Source organism: Heterodontus francisci, chromosome 38 (genome assembly GCF_036365525.1).
Source record: "Heterodontus francisci isolate sHetFra1 chromosome 38, sHetFra1.hap1, whole genome shotgun sequence".
Taxonomy (NCBI): Eukaryota; Metazoa; Chordata; class Chondrichthyes; order Heterodontiformes; family Heterodontidae; genus Heterodontus; species Heterodontus francisci.
Genome location: NC_090408.1, coordinates 17452476 through 17478842, shown reverse-complemented (window position 1 = coordinate 17478842; position 26367 = coordinate 17452476). Strand labels below are relative to the sequence as shown.

General features: G+C 41.8%; 1 protein-coding gene across 3 annotated transcripts in view; it reads right to left on the bottom strand.

Annotated features, from left to right (window-relative positions):
• Positions 1-3045: 3045 nt before the first annotated feature.
• rasef2 (RAS and EF-hand domain containing 2) overlaps positions 3046-26367 on the bottom strand; it is an 80442-nt gene continuing 57120 nt past the window's right edge. For all 3 annotated transcript variants that reach the window (XM_068017753.1, XM_068017755.1, XM_068017756.1), the window contains 8 exons: positions 25994-26162; positions 22294-22413; positions 17227-17371; positions 15070-15151; positions 13116-13230; positions 8194-8313; positions 7824-7900; positions 3046-3558 (listed from right to left, as the gene is read on the bottom strand). In XM_068017753.1, coding sequence (XP_067873854.1) covers positions 3459-3558; positions 7824-7900; positions 8194-8313; positions 13116-13230; positions 15070-15151; positions 17227-17371; positions 22294-22413; positions 25994-26162 — 928 coding nt within the window. In that variant the 3' untranslated portion in view covers positions 3046-3458. The remainder of the gene's footprint in view (positions 3559-7823; positions 7901-8193; positions 8314-13115; positions 13231-15069; positions 15152-17226; positions 17372-22293; positions 22414-25993; positions 26163-26367) is intronic.

Sequence of the window (26367 nt, the reverse complement as noted above, 5' to 3'; positions counted from 1 at the left end):
TGTACTTGGTGTGCTCAAAACCTATCCAAATTGCAAGATTGCACATGAAAGCCTTTATCGTATTTCCCAAACTATGACTGAGGTTCCCTCACCCCCAGAAGTAAGCAAAATAAGTTGACAGCATCAATTGACAGTGTGCAAATGTTTTATACCTTCCAATTTCCTTTGACATCTCCATCTACAGTATTGCATCTGGAAGGTCTACAGCGAAACCTGACCATTTCCTGGTCTGATCACCTATCAGACCTGTTACGATCGGGTGAGAAGGGGTCTAGGGATTCCCTCTCAGCCTTTGCCTGGTTTAATCATAACAGGGTTTAATTTTAGAGACACCATGTTTTTAGCTCCCTCTCAGTGAATTCTTGTTCACTGCTCCAATTGTAAGGCAAAGAAATGAGACAGGTTTCCTTAGATTTAAACAAGAAAGGTGGAAGTTTATTAATCTTAAACTCTAATCTGGTTAGCGACTACTAATATGTGACGCGACCACGCTAGCATGCATACATGATAAACACACACACACACACACAGAAAAAGTAGAAAATAATAAAGGGGAAAAGTTTGAGGCAATATCGGGGTTATATTTAAAGTCCTTTAAGTTCAATGTGGAGTTTTTGGTTGCCTCTAAGTCCTGCAATTTGTTGGGGCCCAGTGCACACTTCAACTTGTTTCCATGTTGGAGTCTTTTGAGGTTTACGTGTCTTCCTTGGCACCGGTGGCTTGGGAGAAAGGGAGCGAGAGACAGCCAGGAGAGATTATTCCTTGTTCCAGCTTCAATTGCAAACTGCCTTCTGTTCCTTCCTGTGTGGCACAATAAAAAAAAAAAGTTGGCCAACAGGTTAGTCATGAGACTAACTGGCTTAACCACTCCTGCTTTTGTGGATTGCATCATTTTAGCAGTCCTTGGAATGCACTTCCTTACAAATTTAGTGTCTGATCAAAATACCATCTGGGTTAATTGGCTCACAGAGTAGTCCTTTGTCTCCACAAGCACCATCTCTTAGTATGCAAATGTCCTCCATTCTAAGGTCTGGTGATCTCTTTAATGAATCCTTTCTTCACTCCAGCAACAGTTTTATATCAATGTTCATATGGCAAAAGTAATTTGCATCATTCTTGGCAGGTGGGGATCTGCATGACAGACCCCACTACACACTAAATTTCAATACTATACAGATGCAGAGCCTGTGTAACTTGTGAATTTATATATTATATATAATATATTCTGAAGGGTCACTGACCTGAAACATTAACTCTGCTTCTCTCTCTCCACAGATGCTGCCAGACCCGCTGAGTATTTCCAGCATTTCTTGTTTTTATTTCAGATTTCCAGCATCCGCAATATTTTGCTTTTATTTTAGGATTTCTATATTAGCCTGTTGACAAAGCTGATCAAGTACCTTTAGCCTGCACACATTGTTAATTTCTGCCTTTTGAGACTAGAGATGAAAACATAGCAGATGTCCTATTACGCTAGTGATCTGTACACTGCAATTGGGGGCATAGTTAAGCCTAGTCTGCTAAACCATACATGTCTTGTAAAAGGACAAAGGTTTCAGATGAAGCAACATTTTTGTTGTTTTTTTGTTGTGAATATGTGATTGGGAAAAGCCTGAACTGCCATAGCCACTTTGTACTAGGTTAGTCAATATTGTACTGAGAGCTGCCACCCAATGCCACTGAACTCACTTCACACTCAACAATCACGAGGGGAGAATCTTTGCAGTGCAGGGAACCTGATTTAAAAAGGTCCCCTCTCATTCTCCCCACCAAAACCAGTCTTCTGGTCCCTATGCAGCTCAACGTTGGAGAGTTTACATACATTGAGAAAGGACTCACCCGGATTTTACAGCACACGGGAAACCCATAAGCACAAACAAACACTCGAGCTATTTTAGCAACTTGTAATTGTTACGACCAGGTGAGGAAGATGGCTAGGGGGTCGCTCTTAGCCTTCACCTGGTCTCATTGTAACATTTAATTTTTTTTTTAAAAAAAAAGAGTGTTTTGAGCTCCCCCTTGGTAAATCCTTAATTAAGAACAAGAAATGCTGGAACCACTCAGCAGGTCTGGCAGCATCTGTGGAAAGAGAAGCAGAGTTAACGTTTCGGGTCAGTGACCCTTCTTCGGTAAATCCTTGTTCACCACTTTCCAATTATAAGGCAAAGAAATGAGCAAACAGGCCTGCTTAGGTTTAAAGAAGAAAAGTGTAATTTATTAAAACAAACTAATTTGGTTAATGCCTAGATACATGCCACACCCCATGGGAGCAATGCATATGCAATACGTACATGCAAATAGAGACAGGAAAAAAAATATTGGAGAGGTTTGAGGTAATCTCTGAAGAGGGATTTTTGTGATTGTGGTTTGAGCTCGCTGTAGTCCTTGCTTGCAAGTAGATCTTGCTTTTCGTTGGGGCCCAGTATTCTTCTTAAACCTCGTTCACTGGAGGAGACTTTTCTCTCTCAGGGTTCATATGTCTTCAATGAATTCCAAAGCTGGTGAGAAGGAGTTGAGAGCAGACAGGAGAGAGGTCTTTTCCAATCCAGGAGCAAACAGCTTTGAGTTCAATTCTCTGGCCAATTTAAAACTCCCCTAATTGTGCAGGTGGTCATGTGACTGACTGGTTTGACCAGGGCTCTTGTGTATTGGGGAGCAGGGACTGGTTCCTTTGTTCCAACACTATTATGCAAAAAATGTCTTTTCCAGTCAGGGGCTTGGCAACCCCTCATAATAGGCCTTCTCCCCAGCAACAATTTAAAAATTTAATGTCCATGTGGCAAAATATATGTGCCTCATTCTTGGCAGGCATGACTCATTTTTGTCTCAATTTGATTCAAATCATAATATACAAGTGCTGTTATAACTAGTGTACATCACACATGGCCAAAGCTGAAAAATAAGTAATAGTGCAGATAGATTTTAGTAATCTAGACAGTCAAAAGGAGTCTATACAGATACTGGCTGTATTGATCAATCTTCTTGGAGTGCTAGGGAAGGAAAGGGGAAAGAAATCATTTGAAAAATGATTACAACAAACCCGAATTTTGTTTTGATAGTTTTATTTCAGTTTCTAACCAGACAGCTTTTACTGAACAGATACGTTATTTCAAAAAGCAAATTCCTTCATTTTACAAAAATGTTTATTTAACTTTTTACATTCCTTGCACATCTTTTTAAAGTCAGTTTTGCATCAATGCAAGACCCATCAAAAATAGAATAGGCAACATGTGTTCTTGTGCTCAAATATGTACATCTAAACCTATATACCCTCATAAAAATATACACAGTATCTGCCAAATATATTGGCCATTAAATAGAGATGCTCTCAAATGAGAGCAAAGGTTTGGGGGAAAAAAATCTGTGATAGCATATTGTGAGCAAACATCACAAATCCTATGAATAACCTATGGCTTAATAGAGGTCAGTGAAAGACTGCAATCGATTGAGTACTAGTTCTACACTTTGCAGCAGTTGTTCAGTGCCTTTTTCCCATCTGCTGTTAGCTTTGTCACTGGTTCAACACCATCCCTGGTTCTCACATGCTTTTTGGCTTCTCTATGGAGAGAAATGAAAACAAATTATGTTAATGCATACAGCGTGGCAGATCTATCCAGCCTACCTCACTGGAGCGCATTACATTTCATGGATTGAGATTAATTTATGCTGTGGAACAGCACTTCAACAGAGAATACTCTTAACTGGGTATGTCTCACCATTGCGATGCATGCAGGGGTCTTTTGTTCCTGCTGTTCTGAGACAGGTTCTTCACTTCTATTTTAGTTTGGCAACAAGGCATGGATTCAAATTTCAGATGTTACAGCCTGGAATAGCGTACAACAGTGTAGCAGTCTATGCAGTTTGTCTGGTGATTTCCTCTCCCTCCCTCCCTGTGCGGCAGCACCCAGCTTCACAGTGCAACAGATGGCACCTGCAGCTCATGAAGCACCACCATTAAAACACTCTGGAAATTAGGGAAGAACTACCAATCCCAAATTTGTCTAGATTGCAGAACTTCCTCCATATCTCAATCCTTCTAATTAGCAGGCGAGTCAAAAACAGTCAGGATTCCCATTTCTGATTGTTATCTAGCGAGTGCAGACATTACACAAGACAGGGTAAGATACAGCTGTGATCATAGAAACATTGAAAATAGGAGGCGGCCATTCGGCCCTTCAAGCCTGCTTCACCATTCATTATCATGGTTGATCATCCAACTCAGTAACCTGTTCTCGCTTTCCCCCCTATCCTTTGACCCCTTTTGCCCCAAGAGTTATGTCTAACTCCTTCTTGAAAACATACAATGTTTTGGCCTCAACTGCTTTGTGGTTGCGAATTCCACAGGCTTACCACTCAGTGAAGTAATTTCTCCTCATCTCAGTCCTGACAGGTTTACCCCGTATCCTTAGACTATGAGCCCTGGTTCTGGATTCCCCCACCATCGGGAACATCCTTCCTACATCTACCTTGTCAAGTCCTGGTAGAATTTTATAGGTTTCTATGAGATCCACCCCTCACTCTTCTGAACTCCAGCGAATATAATCCTAACCAACTCAATCTCTCCTCGTACGTCAGTCCCGCCATCCCAGGAATCAGTCTGGTAAACCTTCGCTGCACTCCCTCTATAGCAAGAACATCCTTCCTCAGATAAGGAGACCAAAACTGCACACAATATTCCAGGTGTGGCCTCATCAAGGCCCTGTATAATTGCAGAAAGACATCCCTGCTCCTGTACTCTAATCCTCTCGCTATGAAGGCCAACATACCATTTGCCCTTTTTAACCACCTGTTGCACCTGCATGCTTACCTTCAGCGACTCGTGTACGAGAACACCCAGGTCTCGTTGCATATTCCCCCCTCAGTTAATAGCCGTTCAAATAATAATCTGCCTTCCTGTTTTTGCTACCAAAGTGGATAACCTCACATTTATCCACATTATACTGCATCTGCCATGCATTTGCCCACTCAACTTGTCCAAATCGCCCTGAAGCGCCTCTGCATCCTTCTCACTACTCACCCTCCCACCCAGTTTTGTGTCATCTGCAAATTTGGAGATGTTACATTTAGTTCCCTCATCTAAATCATTAATATATATTGTGAATAGCTGCGGTCCTAGCGCTGATCCCTGTGGTACCCCACTAGTCACTGCCTGCCATTCGGAAAAAGACCCGTATATTCCTACTGTTTCATGTATGCCAACCAATTTTCTATCCATCGCAATACACTACCCCCAATCCCATGCGCTTTAATTTTACACGCTAATCTCTTATGTGGGACTTTGTCGAAAGCCTTCTGAAAGTCCAAATAAACCACATCCACTCTACTAGTTATATCCTTGAAGAAGTCTTGTAGATTTGTCAAGCACTATTTCCCTTTCGTAAATCCATGCTGACTCTGTCCGATTCTACCACTGTTCAAGTGCTCGGCTATAAAATCTTTGATAATGGATTCTAGAATTTTCCCCACTACCAACGTCAGGCTGACTGGTCTATAATTCCCCTACTTCTCTCTACCTCCCTTTTTAAATAGTGGGGTTACATTAGCTACTCTCGAATCTGTAGGAACTGTTCCAGAGTCTATAGAATTTTGGATGACGACGACCAACGCATCCACTATTTCTAGGGCCACTTCCTGAAGTGCTCTGGGATATAGATTATCAGGCCCTGGGAATTTATCAGCCTTCAAACCCATCAATTATCCCAGCACCATTTCTCTAATACTGATTTCCTTCATGATCATCACTGACCATCATGGCTCACTCAAATAGTGCCTTTCCTGGGCAAAGATGAGTGTCATTGGATCTATAACTCAGACACCTGCTCAACACATATTTCCAAATAATAACTTTTACTGGGTGCAGTTTGACGATTTCATCATCTTCTGCACTTTCTTCCAGGAAAGTGATTGTGAATACATGTCCCAATGCAGGAACAGTCCCAACACATGAGGATCAACATCACACCATAGCACTATTTGGAGAAGAGCAGTGAACTCTCCCAATATCCAGACCAACATCACTCTCTCAACCAACACTACTGCTCGTTCATTCTGTTGTGGAACTTGGGCATATGGTTTGTCATGCACAAATTGTAACTAGAACCCATCTGCATTACTTTGGAGATGTAAAGTGGGCCAGATGGGATTTATCCTAGGATTCTCTGGGAAGCCAGGGAGGAGATTGCAGAGCTTTTGTCCTTGATCTTTATGTCGTCATTGTCAACAGGAATAGTGCTGGAAGACTGGAGGATAGCAAATGTTGTCCCCTTGTTCAAGAAGGGGAGTAGAGACAGCCCTGGTAATTATAGACCTGTGAGCCTTACTTCGGTTGTGGGTAAAATGTTGGAAAAGGTTATAAGAGACAGGATTTATAATCATCTTGAAAAGAATAAGTTCATTAGCAATAGTCAGCACGGTTTTGTGAAGGGTAGGTCGTGCCTCACAAACCTTAGAGTTATTCGAGAAGGTGACCAAACAGGTGGATGAGGGTAAAGCAGTGGATGTGGTGTATATGGATTTCAGTAAGGTGTTTGATAAGGTTCCCCACGGTAGGCTATTGCAGAAAATACAGAAGTATGGGGTTGAAGGTGATTTAGAGCTTTGGATCAGAAATTGGCTAGCTGAAAGAAGACAGAGGGTGGTGGTTGATGGCAAATGTTCATCCTGGAGTTTAGTTACTAGTGGTGTACTGCAAGGATCTGTTTTGGGGCCACTGCTGTTTGTCACTTTTATAAATGACCTGGATGAGGGTGTAGAAGGGTGGGTTAGTAAATTTGCGGATGACACGAAGGTCGGTGGAGTTGTGGATAGTGCCGAAGGATGTTGTAGGGTACAGAGGGACAGATAGGCTGCAGAGCTGGGCTGAGAGATGGCAAATGGAGTTTAATGCGGAAAAGTGTGAGGTGATTCACTTTGGAAGGAGTAACAGGAATGCAGAGTACTGGGCTAATGGGAAGATTCTTGGTAGTGTAGATGAGCAGAGAGATCTTGGTGTCCAGGTACATAAATCCCTGAAAGTTGCTACCCAGGTTAATAGGGCTGTTAAGAAGGCATATGGTGTGTTAGCTTTTATTAGTAGGGGGATCGAGTTTCAGAGCCACGAGGTCATGCTGCAGCTGTACAAAACTCTGGTGAGGCTGCACCTGGAGTATTACGTGCAGTTCTGGTCACCGCATTATAGGAAGGATGTGGAAGCTTTGGAAAGGGTGCAGAGGAGATTTACTAGGATGTTGCCTGGTATGGAGGGAAGGTCTTACGAGGAAAGGCTGAGGGACTTGAGGTTGTTTTCGTTGGAGAGAAGGAGGAGGAGAGGTGACTTAATAGAGACATATAAGATAATCAGAGGGTTAGATAGGGTGGATAGTGAGAGTCTTTTTCCTCAGATGGTGATGGCAAACATGAGGGGACATAGCTTCAAGTTGAGGGGTGATAGATATAGGACAGATGTTAGAGGTAGTTTCTTTACTCAGAGTAGTAGGGGCGTGGAACGCCCTGCCTGCAACAGTAGTAGACTCGCCAACTTTAAGGGCATTTAAGTGGTCATTGGATAGACATATGGATGAAAATGGAATAGTGTAGGTCAGATGGTTTCACAGGTCGGCGCAACATCGAGGGCCGAAGGGCCTGTACTGCGCTGTAATGTTCTAATGTTCTAAAAAAAAAGTACTTTCAGAAGTCTAGGGGCAGCGATAAGGCACTGTATAAAAATGCAAGTTCTTCCTTTTTAAAAAAAATACATTTTACTACCCACATAACTACAGCAGTTAGAACAGAATATTGCTGCTTACATAAACACCTGTGATCCATATTGTTAGCAGTGACTTTACCTGGCCAAATGCAGTACAGCCTCCACCACATTGGTCCCATCCTTTGCACTTGTTTCACAAAACAAAGCATTGTAAGTCTAGAGAAAGATGAAGGACAGGTTTATTCTGTATTGATCTATAAACAGGTTGGCCTACAATTTGCAACATGACAACCACTATACTGGATTAACTCAATGTACCAGGCTGCTGGGCTTCTATTTTACAAACTGGCCATAAGATAATGGTTAAATATGAAATGAACTGTTTAAAAAATTTTGATTTAAGCTGAAAATAGCTCCATATTATGGCACTTTCTTTGGGTATGGAGGATTTATATGACATCAATTGCTAAATTGTGTTAAATAACGATATGTAGTGTTATCACTCTTACCATTGCTAGTTTCTCTCCATGGGCAGTCAGCACAGTGCCACGCTGCGTATGAGGCATTTCATTTCTTAAATCTATTTTATTCCCAATTAAGATAATTGGTATCGCAATATCAGCAGAATTCTGAAAAGATATTATTCATTAGCACTGTTTTATTGTACAAAGATTATCTTGTTTTTGGAACCATATATAGTGAAACTTGTATATTGTGGACATTTTGGAGACTGGCATCAGCTGTCTTTTTTTTGCAGGTGTCCTTATTTTCACAATGTTCCAGCAGAATGGTGATTATTTTACCCAACATCTATAGCAGCAGTGAAACTGCTACATCCCCAAGAAGCAGTCAATCCCAGAGATGGAGTAGTGTCTCTGCTACTATAGATGCTGGGTAAAGAGCTCTCCATATCCACAAAATGAATTTCTTTCACAAAAATCGCTACCCACTCACACTGACTTATGTGTACTATGTTTTAAGTTGTAAATGGGCTTGGTACATTGAAGGCTGTCCATAGCTTGTAATTCACTGAGTCTGTGATTTCAGAGTGCCTCTTGTATATTTTACCATGCAAGTTATTTGGGTTTCTGAATAAAAGTGTCCATTTATCCAAGTTTCACTGTAGATAAGAGATAAAAGATTTCCTGATAGTTAAAATCATAAACCAGTTTATAAAGAACAGATTTACACACAAGACAGAGAATGTTGCCTTCTAGTACTGACATAACATCTTTAGGGCAAACAATACCAGCTCAACATACTGGTTCAGGCAGGAGTGGAATGCCCCACACATCAATACACAGAGCAAGAAACAGATGGGTAATGTTATGTAGTATCTTTCACATCCTCAGGACATTCTAAAGCACTTCACATCCAATTGATTACTTTTGTTTGTGGAATGTAGCCTTTATCCTTGGCTCAGCAGTAACAACTCTCGCCTGAGTTAGAATGTTGTGGGTTCAAGCCTCACTCCAGAGACTTGAGCATGCAATCCAATCTGGCACTTCAGCTGATGCCCCATCTGTCCTCTCAGGTAGACATAAGGGAAGTTAGATATAGTTCTTAGGGCTAAAGGAATCGAGGGGAACAGGGTACTGAGTTTGGATGATCAGACATGATCATATTGAATGGCGGTGCAGACTCGAAGGGCCGAATGGCCTACTCCTGCTCCTATTTACGTTTCTATGCATCTCCGAATTATAGAATGAAGAACAATTACAGCACAGAAGGAGGCCATTCAGCCTGATGAGCCTATGCCAGCTCTTTAAGAGCAATTTAGTTAATCCCACTCCCCTGCCCTTTCCCTGTAGCCCTGCAATTTTTTTTTCCCCTTCAGGTGCCTATCCAATTCCCTTTAAGGCCACAACTGAATCTGCCTCCACAACACTGAGGTAGTGCATTCCAGATCCTAACTACTCGCTGCGTAAAAATGTTTTTCCTCATGTTGTCTTTGGTTCTTTTGTCAATCACTTTAAATCAATGTGCTCTGGTTCTTGACCAATGGGAAGAGTTTCTTTCTATCTACTGTCTAAACTTCATGATTCTGAACAGCTCTACCAAGTGTCCTCTCAACCTTTTCTCTGAGAACAACCCCAGCTTCTCCAATATATTCAAGTAACTGAAGTCCCTCATCCATGAAACCATTTTTGTAAATCTTTTCCTGTACCTTCTCTAAAGCCTTTACATCCTTCCTAAAGTGCGGTGCCCAGAATTGGACACAATACTCCAGTTGTGGCTGAACCAGTGTTTTATAAAGGTTCATCATAACTTCCTTGCTTTTGTACTCTACACCTCTATTTAGAAAGCCCAGGATCCTGTATGTTTTTTTAAACCACATTCTCAACTTGCCCTGCCACATTCAATGATTTGTGCACATATATCCCCAGGTGTCTCTGCTCTTGCACCCCTTTTAGAAATGCACTGTTAGTTTATATTGCCTCTCATTCTTCCTACCAAAATGTATTACTTTAGAATTCTCTGCAGTAAATTTCATCTGCCATGTGTCCACCCATTCCACCGGCCTGTTTGTGTTCCCTTGAAATCTATCACCGTCCTCCTCAATTCACAATACTTTCAAGTTCTGTGTCATCTACAGTTTTTGAAATTGTGCTCTGTCCACCCAAGCCATTATTATAGATTAATAAAAGCAATGGCCCTAGTACCAATCCCTGCAAAAGCCCAATGTACCTTCCTCCAGTCCAAAAAACAACCGTTCACCACCACTGTTTCCTGTCCTTTAACCAATTTCATATCCATGCTGCTACAGTCCTTTTATTCTGCTGGCTCTAGCTTTGCTGACAAGCCTATTATGTGGCACTTTATCAAATGCCTTTTGGATGTCCATATACACCACATCAACCACACTATCCTCATCAAAAAACTCAACAAATCTGCTTTCCTTAAGTAATCCACCCTTGTCCAAGTGATTGTTAATTTTGTCCCGGATTATCATCATTTCTAAATGCTTTCCCACCACTGAGATTAAACTGACTGGCCTGTCGTTGCTGGTCTTCCTTACACTCATTTTTGAGCAAGGGTGTAACATTTGCAATTCTCTAGTCCTCTGGCATCATCCACTTATCTAAGGAGGATTGGAAGATTATGGCCAGTAACTCTGCAATTTCCACCCTTATTTCACTCAGCATACTTGGATGCATCCCAGCTGGTCCTGGTGACTTGTCAACTTTAGGTACAGCCAGCCTTTCTAATACCTCTGCTTTATCAGTTGTTAGCCCATCCTCTTGCACTGTGACTTTGACATCATCTTGGTAAAGACAGATGCAAAGTACTCATTTAGTACCTCAGCCATGCCCTCTTCCTGCATGCGTAGGTCGCCTTTGTGGTCCCGATCTCTCCTCTTACTATTTATATGTTTGAAGACTTTTGCATTCCTTTTCTGTTAGTATTGTTATCTCATGACACTATTTGAAGAACAGGGAAGTTCAATGTCTTGAACAACATTTATCCCTCAAGCACATCACAAACTGATTATCTGGCCATTTATCTGTCAAAGCTTGCAGTGCATAAATTCTCAAAAAAATTAGAACTTATGAAGTGACATCACGTCAAAATTAATTCATTAACTGAAGGGCTTTGCGACCTGAAGATCTGAAAGGCACAAGATAAATGCAAGTAATTTTCTCTCCTTTAAATGCCCAATTGATGTTTGTAGCATTGAATGATCAGTAAAATGTCAGCTGCTGCGAATGAACCAGATAATCATGCAACAGAAATTGTTTTGACATTTGTAGGAAATGCTGTTACGATTTAGGAAACTGTCATGCAGGCCCCCACCTGCCAAGAATGAGGAACATTAATTTTGCCACATGGACATTAAATTTTAAATTGTTGCTGGGAAGAAGCGAAGGCCTGTAACAAGGGGTTTCCAGGCCCAGGCTGGAAAGACATTTTCGCATATCAACAGACAGTGCTTGCAGACAAAAGGAGCTATTCCCTGCTCCAATTCAATCCACAAACAGACATGGTCAGACCAGTTAGTTAGTCACATGACTAACTGGCTACTTACAGTTTGGAACTGAGAGCCTGCAGAAAGCAGAATGCTCCTGGACTGAAGTAGACCTCCTCCCCTGTCTGTCTGCTCCCATCAATTTCTCACAGAATACCAAAACCCACTGAATACACATGAACCCCAAGAGATAAAAGACTTCTAAAGCAAACAAGGTTGAAGAATAATACTGGGCCCCAACGAAATGCAAGGATCTACCTACAATCAAGGACTCTACAGTGAGCTCAAAAAAAAAATGTAACAACTCTTCAGATATTGCCTAAAACCTTTCCACTTCATTTTTCTTTTGCTATTTTCTGTCCCTATTTGCATGTGTGTATCACTTATGCATGCTAGCTTGGGCGCATCATGTATCCATAGGCATTAACCAAATTAGAGTTTAAGTTCAATAAAATTTCACTTTTCTTTAAGCCTGAGAAAGCCTGTTGTGCTGGTTTCCTTGCCTTATAATTGGAAAGCAGTGAACAAGGATTCACCAAGGGGGAACCAAAAACACAGTATGTTTAAAATTTAAACCCTGTTACAATAAGACCAGGTGAAGGCTGAAAGGGAACCCTAGACCTCTTTCTCACCTGCTCCCAACAGAAACCTTTACGACTGAAACCACATACTTGAAGAAAAAAGGTTATTGTAGCTCCAGATCAAACCAGTCAGTTTGATTATCTTTCTCATTTGATTATTCTCGAATGCATTGCTTCAACAATTCTACCCCAAGTCATGCATGTTGTTTATATTCTCATTGTGTTTTATGCATTTATCATATACATCACACCACTCCCCTACCACCCACACTGTAGGAGTGGAGCCCAGTATGAGAAGTTCTGAAGAAACTATACACTTAACATAAACATGAAAACGTCAACACAAACATTAGGCACCCAATCCTGCATGTAGTCTTAGTCCCCAAAACAAGGATAGAGGAATGGGTTAAGGTTTTTGTATGTTAATTATTAGGAAATGCAGTTTGAACATTTAAGCGATCAAGTCTTGCATGGTAACAGGAGTGAGGTTTCATGCACTTGAAAACATATTACCTGAAGAAAGTTGATAAACGTGCAGTGGTTTCAGTAGTTAATAAGCAGAATGGAGGACCAAAAAGGATTATTGAACACACAGACACACACACACACACACACACACACACACACACACACAGACCTCTGGAAAACCCCTGAAATAATGGAGAAAGTGTCAAAGGGTAAGCCAACAACTACATACAGATTAAAAAAAAAGTTACCCAAGAACAAGCTAGATTACCAACATGGTTTAAGCGAAAGGATCTTCGAAATAGTAATGTACCTGGAAGTGCACAATGCCAGAACAACCTAATGTGAAAAGGTTTCAAGCAGAGTAAACCCTTGGCAAAACTGGGCAATTTGGTTAAGCCAATAAAGTGATTTGAACCTTAATTTCGTCAATCCACTCTCGGATATTCAGAAAGCTGGTCTCTGAAGTCACATCATACAGTAATAACACGCCATGAGCTTTACGGAAATAGGACTTGGCAATGCTCCGAAATCTGGGATAAAAAAAGAAACATGCAGCATCATTAATGAGCATTTGAACTGGAAAGTCGATAATGGAAATATGTTTATACTGCAGAGATTCTGAACAAAAGTCAAAACTGATTATTCCATATTATCCATGTACAATGGTGTATAAAAACGACTGTAGTCCAGCAATGATGAGCCACAGGTTACAGGTTCATCATTCAATGAGCCATTTCTCATATACCGGCCTGGAGTTTCCGCTAATTATTTCCTTCCAGCCCCAGTTGCCCAAACCAGTGCAAACGATCGTGGAACTTCAAGCACAAATTGTGTCCAGTACAAATTGAGATTCCATGATCTTTTGTGCTAGTTTCAAAAACGGCAAGCTAGAAGCTTCCTTGCCCACAAAACTGGCCACACCCAAGGACTGAACCAATCACCACTGTGAGCTTGCACTAAATGTGCCTGCTTGTGAGTCTTCAAAAAGGCCCGAAAAATTAAGCAAGTTAGGCATGTATCAAAAGCTTTGGAACATTTAATTTATGAAGAAACTGATTACTGTACACCAATATAACTAGTAAGTTGTTCTATATAGTTTTTAAAAAAAAATTATTTTCATTTATTTAAAATCCAGTTACTCAGGGCTAAGACACTGATTAAAAATGTTTATTTTTTGAGATACATCCATTTTCAGCTGCATTAATAAAACTGCACCAAGTTACCACTCAAATAAATCAAAGAATACTTTTGAAAGCAAAATTTTAAAAAATATGTTCGAAAACACTGCCCGAATGTGCTGGTCCATGGCAGATTTTATATATGGCGATTTGCAAGAGATTTGAGTGGAACCTTGAATAAACAAAACCTCTCAAAACTAGTGCAATTTGGGAGGCACAATTTGCACCCGGATTGCCGATTGGGCCCAAAGTAGAAACTCTACCCGTTCATGTGCAAATAGGTTTCTCTCTGAAACCCAATCTTTGGATGGAAAACAAGTTCCTTTAGAAGCACAGATAAAAAAGGGGAGAACCTTTAGCAGAACATGGTAGGGGTAATATTCACCTTTACCATTTAGGGACCTTTTCCTTCTGCCAGGTTTCTTGCCCAGGTGGCATCGCTCAGCCTTTGTTGAACTGAACCAATTACTTATTCCACTGTAATCAATGGAACCAAACACCAGGTTCTACAGCTGGCATGTGGTCATTTCTGCTCCCTCAGGTTATCATGCAGGTGAAAGTTGAATCTCGCCTCCAATGTCCTTCATATAGGTATATGCTCTAACATTATTCAGGGCCAGAGTAGTTCCCTGGACTGGTTTTCATTGGGGGAAAGAGGCATTCACTAGATTTTTCTTTCCTAATTGGCCTGGGTTTTTAAACCCAGGTTTATCTGCCTCTCGCAGAAAAATCACATGGTTCTAGGTTAAGTGGGAAGCTCTGATCATCATTTTCCAATCCTCTGGCCACAGGTGTGGTGCTAACATTGTACCATTCTTTAGAAAAGGAGAAAGGGATAAACCGAGTAATTACAGGCCAGTCAGCCTAACTTGTAAGTATGGAGATGCACAAAGCATCACAATTATATGGGACAGGCCTTTTCCTGCCTGTCATTTTTCATTTATTTGTACATATGCTTTGCTACTTCTTGTATCACCAAGAAATTCTTCCATTGAATCAATCTTTTAACAGGCCACACAACTACACTGCTTGCATGCAGCTAAAGTGAATATTCTTAATTAGTACCTATGTAATAAAATAGAAAAGTTAAATAAAATGAAGGGCCAGAATGCCTATTTTAAATTCTGACCTATTCAAAATTTTAATTAGAAAAGCGGTCAGGTTTCTCATTTTAAACAAAGTCACCTTTACCTCTCCTGGCCAGCTGTGTCCCAGATCTGTAATGTGGTATTTTCACCATCAACCAATAGTTTCTTCATTTGAAAATCAACTCCTAGAAACAAACAGATTATATTCAACACTTTGCTTTCACTAGAAAGTCCGAAAAACGTAAAACTAAGTTAGCTGAATAAAGATGTTGTCATGAACACAATCAATTATAACTGGGTAAAAGTTATTTAAGTGCAAAGTGTATTCATTCTCAGAATACAGACATCAACAAGGCCAGTATTTATTGCCCATCTGTAGTGGGGAGTCTTGAGCCACTTGTAATGATTTTGATACAACTGCTTGCTAAAGTGAAGTATTTAGAGTTGGTATGGGACTGGAATCAAGGATGGGAGGTTTCCTTCCCTAAAGCAGTTGGGGTTTCAATGACTGACAGATTCATGGTCACTTTTACTGATTGCAGCTTAAATTTTTTTGGAAGATGGAAATAACTTCAAATTCTCGAAGTGTTGTGGTAGAATTTGGACCCATACTCTGCTGCATTTCTAGTCCGGTTCCATAACCACTATACTACCGTAGCTTGGAAACACATATTGCAGTTGATCTACAATCGCCTGTTTTGTGCCCCTGCCATCTTTGAATTCTCCCCCCTCACCTTAATATTTCCAAACCTCAATTCATCCTGGAACAGTAAGCAATATTCGTCTGATATAGGTGACTCACCTCCCATCGCCACTCATCCCCCTCCCCCCCACACCCCCAACAGAACAATCACCAGGGCTCAAGACCTCCTGGCTGTTGCTTTTGAACAGCAACAAAATGGTCCCAAAGCTGGTGGCTACTTGACTTGTCCAAGAGGCTCTCCTGCACATTTAGCAAATAGGATCATATCAGAGCCCAAACCAGGTCAAATGGCATTTATATTAAGCACTTTGCTACTTTTTGTGTGCTTTTGCCAGTATGAGGGTATAACAGGTAGATTGTAGGAAGGAGAAGTGTCCCAATTTCTAGCCTCGACTTCACGAGTGCCTTGTAAGAGTGCAGGGAAGAGAAATTGGGGTTTCAGAAATCCACTGTTGGCTTCTTCATTCTGATCTTGAGCAAAAGACCAGCTTTAAAGAAAAAAAGTATCTCTTGACAATACAGAGCACAGTGATCGCTAAGGTCAGTGTGTCTGAACACTTGCCAGTACGAGTCAGAGCATGCACACTGACATCATCACATAATGACAATCACACACACAGCTGCTGAGCAACAAACAGCCAACTGGGTGGCAATGGTTGAGTGTATGGGTGGGGAGGGATGGTGGAGAAAAAAAAAAGCAGGCGGCTAACACATCTGAAGTGGCCTGCAAGCATTTGCATTCATTACAGATCATTAACGGTGTTATAATTACATGATTCCTCATCAAAAAATATTTTCAGACTTTTTTTTTGCCTTCGCCCTTTTTGGTTTTTGGCGACTCCAACCCCTGAAGAGTCAATCAGAAAAAGGTGGACACCATTGCAATATGGAAGAATCTGGGTGATTTTGCTCTGCTTTGTGCCTGGGATACGTTTATTTCCTCAGAGGAGGAAAGAGGAAGAACCCAGCGATGTTGGATCACTGCCCCTTTTGGATCATTTGCACTTCTGAGGATTTTCCCGATGGGTGGGGGTGGGGCATTTTCATCTGGAACAGACGGAAGCACGTTAATGCTACGATAATGAGGCAGGGTGTCACTGGACTCATTTTCCCCACAGGAAGTGGGACTCACCCAGCTCGCCTCAGAAAAGAAGCTAACAGCAAACTTGTGGAGATGGCAGAAAAGACAGGTGACTGACCTCCCATCACTTCTCCTTCCCACACCAACTGAACAATCACCAGGGCTCAAAGCCTCCTGGATGTTGCTTTTCAATAGCAGCCAAAATGTGCCAAAGCTGGTGACCATTTAACTTGTGCAAGAGGCTCTCCTGCACTTTTAGCAGTATAGGGCCACTTTAAATGCCCAAACCTTTGGGCAGGGTATAACTGGGGAGTACTCCGCCAGACTTATGCTCAGGCTGTGGTTGGAGGAAGAGGTTAAAGGAAAATTAGCTCTATTTTGTAAGCAGATCAATATGCTAAAGGCCCCCCCACTATAAAATAGACATGTCACTCTTTAAAAGGACAAAGGGCAGACAGCAAAGGTAAAGATCTTACCCAATGTGGTAGGAATGTGTCCTTTGAACTCATTCATACAGAGACGTAGTAAAAAACTGGATTTCCCTGAGCCAGCATCTCCTGCAAGGACAAGTCTGTAGAGTAGCCCATCTGTCTCAGAGTTGTTCCCTGCAACACCCATGTTCTGAAAATAAAAACAAGACTAATTGATAAATGCACATCAAAACTGTATTATTTTAACTTTCAATTTGCAAAGTTATAGTCCTGGATCATCAGAATAAAGAGCAACGTCAGAACTCAATTTACTCCAATCACTTTTTTCAAGGCATTTCAACAAAGTGACTCCTGACAACGCAGTGGCCAGCCAATGTCGCAGTGCTCCAAGTTGTACATATGCGCAAACAGTCTCCTGCTCTCAGATGCTGTGCATGCACAGCCAACCATCTCAGCCTTGCCAGGAGTAACTGGCACATGCATAGGAAAACAATCCCTGCCACTCACTCCCCCCAACTCAGCTACTCTCGCCCACCCCACTGGCCGCTCTTCCCCCTTGGCAAGACGCACCCGGCCTCGACGCTCCCCACCCACCCCCCCCCCCACCGACCGTTGCACTCAGCCGCTCACTCCTCGCTTCCCTACCCCGACACTCCGCTCTCAGCCACTCACTCCCCGAACCCGCCCACCCCTCCAGCTGCTAGCTCTAGACTGCGCCACCTCCCTTCTGTCAGACACTTGCTCCTACATCGCCCCGTCACCTCGCGGCCCGCCTTGCGTCTTTGGGCGGCGTGCGGAGAACAATTGAACACGGTAGCGAGTGGCCGAGAGGAGGAAAGTGGTGCGGCCTAGAGCTGGCGCAGGGTTGGGGGGGCGGGGAAGAGAGCGTTGGGAAGTGGGGAGCGACTGGCCGCAGAGTTGATGGTGCAGGTTGCCGGAGTGGCAAAGTGTGGAGCGACCAGCTGATTTGGGGGGGGGGGGGGGGGGGGGTAGCGGGAGGGAAAACTGGCAAGGCAGTAGCAAGTGCTTAAGGGAAGGAAGCTGGGAGCCAGTGAGAAGACAGGCACAGGAGGGACTGAGAGAAGCTCAATGGCAGGAGGGAACGGGGAACTTTTGGGGGTGGGATGGAGACGGCGATGGCAGCCAGAGTAGATTTCCGGGTTCAGTTTGGTTTTCGGTGCAAAAAATGAGCAGCGCCATCTTTAATCCTGGCAGCTGCCTGAATGTCAGAGACAGTTACATTTCAGTGGAAGAGGCTGCATTTGCTAGTACTGTGCCACCTAGTGTTTGCACTGTCAGCAATCGCAGCCTAAAAAAAGGAAGCTACAATTTTAATGAGATTACTAGGCCAAGCCCAAATTTGTTTTGGGTGGGGCATCCAGCATACTGACCTATGGGTCTCAAGCTATTTCTTCCAATTCATCTTGATCCCCTGAATCAAATTAGTGTGGGGTACAAAATATGGATGGGCCATAGGTTGTGCGTGTTATGATGTGTGTGCTGGGTTAGAGATGTAGAGTGGTGGAAGATATGCTCAGAGCATTTTACAGCAAACTCAAATATGGTGCCGTATATCGTGCATACACAATTTGTATTTATATCGCGCTAGTAATGTATTACGCATGTTCTAAGGTGTTTCAGACAAAATGTAACACTGCATCACATAAATAGTTGTTAGGACAGGTGATCAAAAGCTTAGTTAAAATAGTAAGTTTTAAAGGAGCAACTTTTTGGAGGGGTAGAGATCAATGTTCCTTCTAAGCTGCGCGACTGTGCTGCAACACTAACATTACCGTGTGGGCCGCGTACAAGCCGTCCACTTTAAGATACAGCGCACTTAAATGAATTAGCCACACACTACAAAAAAAAAAGAGGGAATGTCGGTTGTGAGGCAGAAACGTTTCAGGACAGAATTCTAGAGCTTCGAGCCTTGGCAGCTGAAGGCATGGCTGCCAATGGTGGAGCGATTAAAAAAAAAAAAAATCAGGTAAGTGCAAGAGGTCAGAACTGGAGTAGCTCGAATGGTTGTAGGTGTGGAGAAGGTTACAGATAATCGGGGGAGGGGGGGGGGGGGGAGGGAAAAAGGAGTGGAGGGAGAGAACAAGGCCATGAAGGGATTTGAATGCAGATGAGAATTTTAAAATTGAGGCATTGCTGGATCAGGAACCAATGTAGGTCAGCGTGCGTAGAATATACTAGAAGTATGGTTCATGAGTTGCGAGCTCGAGATAAGATCACTCCTTAAGCTGTCTCCAAACTACCAAAAAGGTTCAAAGGGTGTGTTCACATTGTGAAAGAAGAATAGGGCAAATTTAATTGTAACTGGATATAAAGACTTCCAATACAAATCAGAAATGATGTCAAGGAAAGAGATGGAAAGACATGGATAACAATGAAAACAAAATATTTTCTTCCTCCCCCATTCACCATATCTTTGCCACCTGCTCCCTGAACTCCTTGGACATTTAGAGAATAACATTGCGGAGGCTGGAGACAGGATTGATGAGACCAATGGATGGTTTCAACCTATTTAAGATCAAAAGTCTGATGAACATTGTGATTGACCAACTGCCCAAAGGAAGAGATTCTTGCAAAAACTGGAATGACGGTGTTTTGCAAAAAAAAAAATCATTGGTGTAGCATAGGAATCGGTGACCATTCAGTCCCTCGAGCCTCTTCTGCCAGGATCTAACTATGGCAGATCTGCCCCTCAACTCAATTTACTCGATGAAAGGTCACAGACCTGAAACGTTAACTCTGCTTCTCTCCACTTATGCTGCCTTACCTGCTGAGTATTTCCAGCACATTGTTTTTATTTCAGATTTCCAGCATCTGCAGCATTTTGCTTTTAATTTACTAGACAAATACTTGGAATGGGCGGGTTGTGTTATGAGGAGAGCTTGGACAGGATAGGCTTGTATTGGCTGGAGTTTAGAACAGCAAGAGGTGACTTGATTGAAACAAATAAGATCCTGAGGGGTCTTGACAGGGTGGATGTGGAAAGGATGTTTCCCCTTGTGGGAGAATCCAGAACTAGGGGTCATTATTTTAAAATAAGGGGTCGCCCATTTAAGACAGAGATGGGGAGAAATTTTTTCTCAGAGGGTCGTGAGTCTTGGGAATTCTCTTCCTCAAAAGAGAGTGGAAGCAGAGTCTTTGAATATTAAGACAGAGGGAGATAGATTCTTAATAAGCAAGGGGATGAAAGGTTATTGGGGGTAGGGTGGGAATGCAGAGTTGAGGTTACAATCAGATCAGCCATGACCTTATTGAATGGCGGAGCAGGCTCAAAGGGCCCAGTGGCCTACTCCTGCTCCTAATTCGTATGCATGTTAAATAAGTAATTTATTAAGCACTTTAAATAACGTTAACCTCCTCTCCATTTTCCTGTGTGAATTGTCAATCAACCAGAGTGCCTGTACAAGGAGCCAACTTAAGCTAGTCCATTCTGCACGAGTTGCAGCCTTGTGTTCAATATCAGCTGTTAACACGTGATGAAATTTAATGCAGAGAAGTGTGAAGTGATACATTTTGGTAGGAGGAACGAGGACAGGCAATATAAAATAAATGGTGCAATTCTAAAGGAGGTGCAGGAGCAGAGGGACCTGTGGCTACACGTACACAAAAAAATCACTGAAGGTGGCAGGGCAGGTTGAGAAAACATTTAATAAAAGCAGATGGGATCCTGGGCTTTATAAATAGAGAGTACAAAAGCAGGGAAGTTATGGTGAACATTTATAAAATACTAGTTTGGCCTCATGTGGACTATTGTGTTCAATTCTCTTCGGGAATGATGTGGAGGCACTAGACAGGGTGCAGAAAAGATTTAGGAGAATGGTTCCAGGGATAAAGGGACTTCTGTTATGAGGATAGATTAGAAGCTGTTTTTTTTTTCCTCTTAAAAGAGAGAGAAGGTTGAAAGGAGATTCGATAGAGGTATTCAAACTCAAGGGGTCTGGATAGAGTAGGTAGGGAGAAACTATTCCTGTTGGCTGAAGGGTTGAGAACCAGAGGACACCGATTTAAGGAGACTAGTGAAAATAAACCAATGGCAACATGAGGATTTTTTTTTATTTTTATAAACGCAGCAAGTGGTTACAATCTGGAATGTACTGTCTAAGTGTGGTGGAGGCAGATTCAATTGTGGCTTTCAAAAAAAAAAAAATTGGATAATAATCTGAAGAGAAAACAAAACTTGCTTGGCCACAGGGGAAGGGTGGGGGCATGGGACTAACTGAGTTGCTCTTGCATAGAGCCAGCACAGACAAGACAGGCTGAATGGCTCCCTTCTGTGCTATAACCATTCTATGAATGGCAATGTCCTCTCCCTGTGTTCCTATCATGCCGGACCAGCTGAGAAGTGCTGTAACACAGTGATTGTTTTTGCTACTGTCTACACATTTTAATGCAAATCAAATGCCTCAAACAAAATAAATATTTTTCTTGTATAAAAGTGCTTAATACTTTGAGTAGCAGAATTTTAGTTTGATGTAATCATGGATAATTTGATATGCTCCTGAAGATACTAATGGGGACGGGGGATATGGGTATAAGAAAACCCTTTTTACTCATTGGAAAAAAAGAAAAAAAAAAGAGAATTGGCAGTTGTGGTGCCAGCTTCATCGTAACAGGTGAAATGGGCTGACATTTCTTACTATTCTATTAATGAACTATTTACAAGCTGCACACCAACAAGCACAAAATGGACCACCACCACCCCCTGTCCCCCACCAGTGTAGTTTTCATTCCACGCATTTTGGGAACTTACAGTTTGCCCAATTCAAAGAATTACAGCCATTTCTTTTGCTCTATTCAGGATGTCTCCCACGAATGAGTTTTGGGCAAAACAAGAAATAGTGCTCCCATTTGTTTCAATCGCCTAAAGGGGGTCAAAAAGTGAAATTTCCCAGATTATTTTCCTCTCCCAATTGGACTGGGTTTTTAAACAATCTGGTTTGTCACCTCTCCCAGGAGATCATGTGGTTTTCTTAGGGTTGTTGGTTGGGGGGAGGTTGTGGTGTATATATTGTAATGCACTAGGCATCGCAGTTGTGTGGAGCAGGCAGGATGGAGCAGAGGGTTTGTTCATGTCCACCATTGTTTGAACGTTACCTTTGATGAGAATGCTGGCAGGCGTCTCCTGGAAGATGCTGTGGAGCTGCAGCGGCTGACAGGTCGCGATGGCTTCCAGCTCATGGCCACTCCGTCCACCTCGGATTTCAACTCCGGCATCTAAAAAAAAACACACCCATATAAAGTCACAGCTCTTCTCCAATCCGAGCCCACAGCGGGTGGACAATGCCCATTATTACACGCAGCAGGAGCACAACTAAGGTACATTAATTTCTCAAGATCACTTTTTTTTTGGGACAGGTATAACATTAATCCCACTTTTTTCCTAACAATTAGATCCCGTTTCTTTGTCCCCTTCAACAAAGCATCTCATTAAGTTATTCCGAAGCCTCGTTCAACATATTCACAAACAACTTACATTGCGCCTTTAATGTGATTTTTTTTTTTACTACAAGGTGCTCACAGGATCAATATCAAACAAACTGATACCAAACCACAGAGATAAGGCTGGTCGCCAAAGGCTTTAATCAAAGAGACGGGCTTTAAGGAGAATCTTAAAAAAGGAGAGGTGGAGAAGTAGAGAGCATCAGGGAAGGAATTCTAGGCCTTACAGTTCGGTCAGCTCAAGGTGGAGCAATCAAAAGTGGAGCAATGAAAATCGGAGAAACGCAGAGAGATGTCAGAGGGTTGTGGTACTGCATGAGGTTACAGAGATAGGGAGGGACAAGGCCATAGAGAAATTGGCACAATGGGATGATAATTTTAAGTTCTTGAGACACTGCTGGACTGGCTGTCAATGTAGGCCAGTGAACACAGGGGTTTGGCTGAGCAGGACTTGGTGCAAATTTTGGATGAACTGAAGGTGAAAAAAAAAATAGGAGGCTAGCCAAGAGAAAATGGTTATCTCCAGACTCAACTATTCCACAACCATGAATAAGGGTTTCAGCAGCAGGTGGGGAGAGGCAGGAGCGAAGATAGCAGATGTTGCGGAAATGGAAGTAGGTAGTTGTGATCAAGAGGATAAGAGGTCGGAAGCCCAGCTTGGGGTCAAGCAGGAGGTCGAGGGCGCCAACAGTCTGGTTCAGCCTCAGGCAGTGGCCAGGGAGAACGATGGAATCCGTAAATAGGCTACAAAGTTTCTGGCCGGGGTCGAAAACAAATGGCTTCGATCATCCTAATATTTAATTGGGAACCAGGACAAAACCTAGGATTCGAAGTAAAAAGCCAGCCAATACTCTTGAAAATTGCTAGTATCTGTAAGGTGTGTTCCTCACCGTATGCTTAGTTTACATGGAAACTGTAAATGAAATAGCAATTGCTTATTATTGGAGCTCCCATAAATGTAAATTGATCAGGAACTTGGCCTAAGCTGTGACTACACCTTACATTATTGACTACTTTGCAGAGACAGTTTATATGGATACCAGTATGCTTTTACTTATGGTTTGGAGTTGCAAGGTTTTGACCTCAGACTTGTGTTGCTTAGTTTTACAGAAAGGGGAATGTGGAATAGCAATATACTAGGAGGAGTTAATTAGAAAAGAGGTGGCAACAGGCAGCTGGTGGTGAATGTGGCAGTTTTTTTTTTTAATCAATCTACAAAATAAAACCTAATTCCAAAAATGACGTTAGCCAACACAGCAACTCTGCTGATCCTTAAAATGTGCTAAAATGTTGCATCTTATGACTGGAGGCATCAGATCTGTGTACCTCGTTGCTATGATAACAATATTTTTTTGGCCCTGTTAGTTGCTGAAAGTGCAAGCTAATAATGAAGGCAATGAGGCATCTGGGACCTTGGTGAACAATGGGAAAATAGTGTATCTCCTAATTTCTCAATATTTAAACAGAGGGAAGACTGAAAAGGAGGGTGAATTAAAGAAAGTGAGTTCAAGTCAAGTCAGAGGCAAAAAGATTGAAATGGAGAAAAAAAAATTGATATTTTTAAAATCTCCATCAAGAATTCACAACATAGAGGAAAGAAATTCCACACAATTGTTCACTTTCTGGGCTAGAGGTTGATTGATGGTCATTAACAATCACATTGTTAAAAAGATGCTTCTGCTATTAATTAACTTTATGGCAAATATATTGGGCAATTAATGCACAAACCCAGAAACCAGTTTCATGAAGTTAAGAACAAGATGTCATTTTCACAAAGGCAATGATGAAACGACAAATCATCCAGTAACTTGTGGCGATTCACAGGGTATCTTCCTTGCCATAAACTGCTGGCCAATTTACCCATTAACAATGGGCGTTGTTCACATGCCTTTTGTTTTTTCAGAAAATTACAGCATAATATTTCTCAATATTGACCGACAGTCAACGAATACTGCACTGATTTGTTACTTTGGAGATGAAGCAGAAATCAGGCACTTCTGTCTTAATTATCAGACCTAGTACACAGTTCTGCAAAGCATAGCTGGGACTAATTTGTAAAAGCATCATTTACAGAAATACAATGGCTTTATAATAGGCACCTTGGGATGTTTTCTGGTTCCCATATATTATTAAAAAAAAAGGATAGATAGGTACTGAAGGTGGTGCAAACAAAAAAATTCACAAGGTTGATACCAGAACAGAGGGGTTAGGCCTATGAGGAAAAATTGAACAGGTTGGAATGTCTTTCTCTAGAAAGGAGAAGGCTGAGCCATAACCCAACATAGGTCTTTAAAATTATGAAGGGATTTGATAAGGCAGATGTGGAGACCAAAATGAGGGGCCATAAATACAAGATAGGGAATTCAGAAGAAACTTCTTTACTCAGTGGTTAGAATGTGGAATTCACTACCACATGCAGTAGTTTCAGCAAATAGCATAGATGTTGATAAATATGAGGGAGAAGTAGTAATAGAAGGATATTCTGATAGGGTTAGATGAAGTGTGGAAGAAGTAGTGATAAATGCAGGCATAGACCAGTTGGGCCAAAATGGCTTGTTTTTGTGCTTTACATAAGTTTTATGATGCTAAATAGTTGTTGTTTGGAACATTTATGAACAGTCTATTTTTGGACTCATCTGAATGAAATAAATATCTATTCCTTTGCAAAACAAGTACTGCCCTGTAAGAGCAATTGCTATTATCTTGTAGCCGTCAGTTAACATTTTAATCAGCAGGTATTCGGAAACAATTTAAGTGACAGACAGTGGAACTTCTTGTGCCTACTTGAGAAAGTGACAACACTGGAACAGAATAATATTGATGCATTCACCAAAGCATCTCTAAAGTTCAGTTGCCCAAAGACTGAAGTTTAATAATCCAATTGCTAGCTTACTTTTGTTAATTTTAGCTGATCCCTGTAATAAGGCCATGGTCACATGTACTAAAATTCCCTTTCTCCAGCCATAAAAGCATACATTGTTTGAAGCCCATTATTCAACCAAGACGACCCCATTAGCTGAGGGATTTAAAGTCACACACCTTTGGTCAGGACATCACACTGATGTCATGGAGCATGCTTACCATGAGACACACTAGTTGGAAGAGAGCAGGGAGAGAAAAGAAAAATGTTAAAAACCCCATGGAATTCATCCATAGTGAAAAGGAAGGGCAATGATTACATTGGAGAATTTCCAAGGCTGCCTATTCATTTTTGAGGTTCAAGTGATTTGTAAACTAAAGCCTCACTCTCAACTTGTGTTGTCATTTGAAACCTGCCCGATTACAGCCCAATAAGATCACGCCCGAGTGCCAGTTGTACTCCAGAAATGAAGCATTTTTAAACAGGTCATCTTACCTCAGCATCTGATGCCACGTATGAATAACTGTAATGCATCGTTTCAAGAGAATCATTGCTTCCATCACTGTCATAATCATCTGAGGAATAATCCACTATGTCATGAGATGTAGATACACCACTGTCCAGGTATCGGTCCGCCCAGTTTGCCACTTCAGATATTCTGTGTCTGGATGTATTATTTAAGATCAGAGACTCTTCATTGCCATTGGTATCATTGTGCATAGAATTACATACAATATACAGCACAAAAACAGGCCTTTCAGTTCAACTAGCCTGTGCTGGTGTTTATACTCCACACAAGTCTCCTCCTATTCAATCTACCTCATCTCTGCCTTTCAGCATATCTTCTCATTCCCTATTCTCTCACGTAT